At 39.9% G+C, this 4,812-nt stretch overlaps 1 protein-coding gene across 1 annotated transcript in view; it reads left to right on the plus strand.

Annotated features, from left to right (window-relative positions):
* LOC104541174 (intersectin-1-like) overlaps positions 1-4,812 on the plus strand; it is a gene marked incomplete at its 3' end in the record, with an annotated part of 28,125 nt that overhangs the window by 11,617 nt on the left and 11,696 nt on the right. The window contains exons 4-5 of the mRNA XM_010185156.1: positions 2,200-2,360; positions 4,601-4,694. Of these exons, the coding sequence (XP_010183458.1) occupies positions 2,200-2,360; positions 4,601-4,694 (255 nt within the window). The remainder of the gene's footprint in view (positions 1-2,199; positions 2,361-4,600; positions 4,695-4,812) is intronic.

The raw sequence follows: 4,812 nt of genomic DNA on the forward strand, positions 1-4,812 counted from the left end.
TCATTCACTGTATGTTGGTTTACTTTCTAGTGCAAACCCCACTATTGGGAGCACTTCAGAAAATACATTTAGCCATTGAATTTCTGACATTCTAACACTCCAAATATCTTTTGCCTCTTGAATTCTTTGGGTTCGTAAGACTTGTGGCATGTATTTCTCCCAAGCGAGACTCTTAGAAATCTCACATCTCTGTTTGTAGGTGGTAACTAATGGACATTATATGAACTGGTTTTGTTGTAAAAGGTGTATGAAGAAGAAAAGGAAAATGTACTGAGTGATACTGTTCCTCATAAGCCTGAGTGATGATTTTGAGCAGCAAGAATTCTGCGGCATGTTGTGAGACACTTCTGTGCTATTGTTGGAAAATAGACAGACTAGATATTCTTAATTGTCATAGTTAAACTATGAATTCCTTCAAAATGAATTTGGGCTTTTCACAGGAATTTTAACTTGATATAGGCATTTCTGATGTAGAGAAAATTTTAGAGAGGTGCAAACGTATCTTTTTGAGGTTTATACCCATTTCAATGTATAGGAGGAAATGCACTGCGTACTCATGCATGTGGTCCGTTTGCAGGTATACTGCACAAACCACTGTATAGCACTAACCACTGTATAGTGGTTTGTGGCATGTACACTGCACTGAATAGAAAGATACGATGGACATGGACAGTGGGATTGAGTGCACCCTTAGCACGTTTGTCAACAGCACCAAGCTGTGTGGTGCAGTCAACACACTGGAGGGAGGGGATGTCATCCAGAGGGACTTTGACAAGCCTGAGAGTTGGGCCTGTGCGAACCGCATGAAGTTCAACAAGGCCAAGTGCAAGGTCCTGCAAGGATCGGGAGCAATCCCAAGCACAGATAGAGGCTGGGCGGAGAATGGATTGAGAGCAGCCCTGAGGAGACACTTGGGAGTAGAAACTTGAGACTAGAGACCTGGATGTATTGGATAACAAAGCTCAACACGAGCCAACAGTGTGTGCTTGCGGCCCAGAAAGCCAACTGTATCTTTGGCTGCATCAAAAGAAGCATGACCAGCAGGTCAAGGAAGGTGATTCTGCCTCTCTGCTCTGCCCTTCTGAGACCCCATCTGGAGTAGTGTGTTCAGCCCCTGACATAAGAAGGACACAAACCTGTTGGAGTGAGTCCAGAGGAGGGCCATGAAGATAGGGGGCTGGAGCACCTCTCCGATGAGGCCAGACAGAGAGTTGGGGTTGTTCAGCATGGAGATGAAAAGGCTCCAGGGAGACATTATAGCAGCCTTCCAGTAACTGAAGAGGACCTACCAGAAAGCTGGAGAGGCACTTTTTACGAAGGCGTGTAGTGATAGGATAAGGGTAATGGTTTCAAACTTTAAGAGGGTAGATTTAGATTTGATACTAGAAGAAATTCTTTACTCTCAGAGAATTGAGACACTGTCACAGGTTGCCCAGGGATGTTGTGGATGCCCCCTTCCTGGAAGTGTTCAAGGCCAGGTTGGAAAAAAGAAATAAGCATAATGTTTAAAACTAAGTTTACAACTGACATTGATATGCATTTATTCTGTTTTTTGGTTTACAATTGCAAGAGCTAGCGTTGTTCTTCCTGCTTCTCTCCCCCAACCTCCCAACCCTATTCCCTGCTGAGCACGGTTTTCTTAACCATCAAATGAAGAAACAAAAAGAAGATTGTTTGAGTCAGACTGCTTTACACGAAAGCTTGTTTAAGGTCTAGGCGCAATGTTTTATCTTGAGGGCTGTTGTTTAACTGAAAACACATTTGTACACTTGCAATGGTGTTCAGTAAATTGCACAGATTTAAAGAGCATTTTATTTTAAGTGTAGCTAAAGTACAGATTTGCAGACTAAGTCACTTGATTCCCTGTGATGCTGATTGTAGTACCATGTAGTTTTATTTGTATAATTTTGCAGAGTTTTTGTGGAACTACATTAATCCTTCTTCTCGAGATGCTTTACTGTAATTCCTCTAAGAGTTGAAAAGTGACTTTAAAAATATTTGTAAATCACTCCAAGAAAGAAATCAAGAAGCTCTCAGTTTAAACAGTGTCTTGTTTCGTGACCATTTTTAGCCTGGCGTAATTATTTTCAGTGAAAATTATTTAGTCTTGAATATCCATGTCTGTATGTGCATGCTTCTAGGTCAGTTCCTGAAGTTCATAATTGAAAAATCTAACTGTGAAAACCATGTATTTTGTAGGGCTCTAGCTGACATGAACAATGATGGGAGGATGGATCAGTTGGAGTTTTCAATAGCTATGAAACTTATAAAATTAAAACTACAAGGTTATCAGCTCCCATCTGCACTGCCTCCTGTCATGAAGCAGCCGCCTATTGCTCTGCCTAGTGCCCCAGGATTTGGTAAGCTCTCTGTTTTCCTCCTTGTTAGCTTGTATTATAGCAACCTAAGTTGAATTTGTTTTGCAGTTTCTAAAAGAAACTTTTAGGAAAAAGTACTTCTAAAATTCCGTGGACTTAAAAACAAATGCTACGACAGGTGTGCACACACTCCAAGAAAAATTTCAATTACCTTTTAGCACTCAACCGTACTGAATAACATAAGTTGAGGTCCTGTTTGCTTCACGTCATACACTGCTCCCCATATGGTCCAAACAGAAGTGTTTGCAGGGAGAAAAAAGATGGATCAGGTAGCAGGGCTAGTGCATTCCTAAGTGATGGAGATTTTATTTAAACTATTGTTGTTTATCTCTATTCTTCATTAAGGGATCTCCAGCTTTGGCACGATTAGCTGTGTTTTTCTTGACTTTTTACAGATCGTGGTAGTAATGCACTCCTCTGTATTTATGTTATGGACAATGCTGCACTGGTATTGGCTAGAACAGCTGGCAGTGTTTAGTACTGCCAAGATCGCCATCATTTCAAGGAAAAGAGTAGGGAAAATGGGACAGTGAGAGGAAAATAACAAAATGAAGCTGAACCTCATGTTTGACACCTTGATTCTTTGCTGTATTCTTCCCAGTGAGAGGTTTTTTTTTCTGTTTTAGTCATTGATTGGTGCCTGAGAAACACTGCTTCCTTAAGAAAAGAGACTAGTGCACGTGCACTAGTTCAGTCACAAGTTTTACACAGTTTTGTTTTTGACTGTAAGAAATCAGTGAAATCAAAGAGAACAAATACTGATTTAAATGAGAAAAGGCATAATAAAGTCAAAGCCCCAGTAAAATTAGAAAAGTCTGTGATTTTCGTTTTTCTCTTTCACTGTAGCCTTGATCTCAGCTGTTTGTACACAGCCTCATTCTTCCCATTGGTGCATGACTGGACCTCCTTAACCTCCCTGTTATCCATGCAACTGTGCTTACACCTAAAATACCTCATTACTGTGCTTTACCCTATTAGCTTTGCACTGTTTCATCCTGACAATGGGCTGCAAGCAGTTATCCTGAAGCTTGTTCTTTTCAGTTGTGGCTAAATGTAGGCTTTGGGTTCATTATTCACTCGAAGTTGACAGTGCTGCTCTTCATTTAGTTCAAGGCAAACAATTCTTTTCTTCAGCGAATGCTAATAGGCTTTTTTGGTCAGTGTTGCATCCAGTGTGATCTTATATGCATACATTATGAAGTGGTATGTTGTTCCCTCTGTACTGTTTTATGTTCCCCTGCCATGCTAATGGTGCAGTGGACTGTAAGAGTTCTTTCAAGGGGTGTGTGGAAGTTTCCATTTCAATTTGCTTTTTAATTCTGCCTTTACTGCTGGGTTGCAGGCTGCAGTTAAATTGTTGTATCGTATTAGGAGTCTCTAAATTAGGAAAAAATATCTCCTTTTCTTGCCTATAGGTATTGGGGGCATTGCCAGCATGCCATCTCTTACAACTGTTGCCCCAGTGCCAATGGCATCTATTCCAGTAGTAGGAATGTCTCCACCATTAGTATCTTCTGTTCCTGCAGCAGCAGTACCTCCCCTGGCTAATGGAGCTCCTGCTGTTATACAGCCTCTGCCTGCTTTTGCTCATCCTGGTATGCTATGTACTGAGACTCTGTTTACTCTCTTGCTATTAACAAATTATTTTGCCATTTCCTTTGGATCCAGAGAACAGTAGCCATGGAATTAGCCATTCTAACTTACTTTAAAGAATGACTTTGAGTAAGGAATGTACTTTGATTTAGCCCAATGTAATTAGTAGGCAAACTTGTTAAAAGAAGAAACATGGACGTGCCGTACTGTAACAGTCAGTCATGTTGAACAAAATATTAATCCTGTTATAACAGCAGTGTTAAAAATCTAGCTTGCCAATAAACTGTTGCTTAGAAATTGGTCCTCTCCTATCTATTTTTAACTATTGAAGGGCTGCTGTTTGTTAGGATTACTTTAAAATACTGGCGTACATAAGTTTTCTAACATTAGACACAATATAATTTGATACCAACAGTGTTTGCATAAAACTGCAGAAGTACAGACAGGAGAGAAGTACCCGTATGTTTTCAGCTATTTTGTTAGACACTGTTAACTTAGTATTTTTAAAATAAATACCACCGAAAGAACCATAATGCTTGCATTTGATGTTAGGAGTTAAGTGAATGTCATTGAAATTCTACGGTTTAAAATGCTAATACTAACAAATACATGTTTTTTCTTATTTACAGCCACATTGCCAAAGAGTTCTTCCTTTAGTAGATCTGGTCCAGGATCGCAGCTAAACGCAAAACTGCAAAAGGCACAATCATTTGATGTGGCTAGGTAAGTTGGTATGAAATGAATATGTGTGTGTATCTGGTTCCCCAGAGTTAGAAAAACTACTTTTCTTTCACAAAGTTGTTTTCTGAAATAATATTTGCTTGCAGAAGTCGATTCCTGC

Source organism: Mesitornis unicolor, unplaced genomic scaffold (genome assembly GCF_000695765.1).
Source record: "Mesitornis unicolor isolate BGI_N332 unplaced genomic scaffold, ASM69576v1 scaffold21075, whole genome shotgun sequence".
NCBI lineage: Eukaryota > Metazoa > Chordata > Aves > Mesitornithiformes > Mesitornithidae > Mesitornis > Mesitornis unicolor.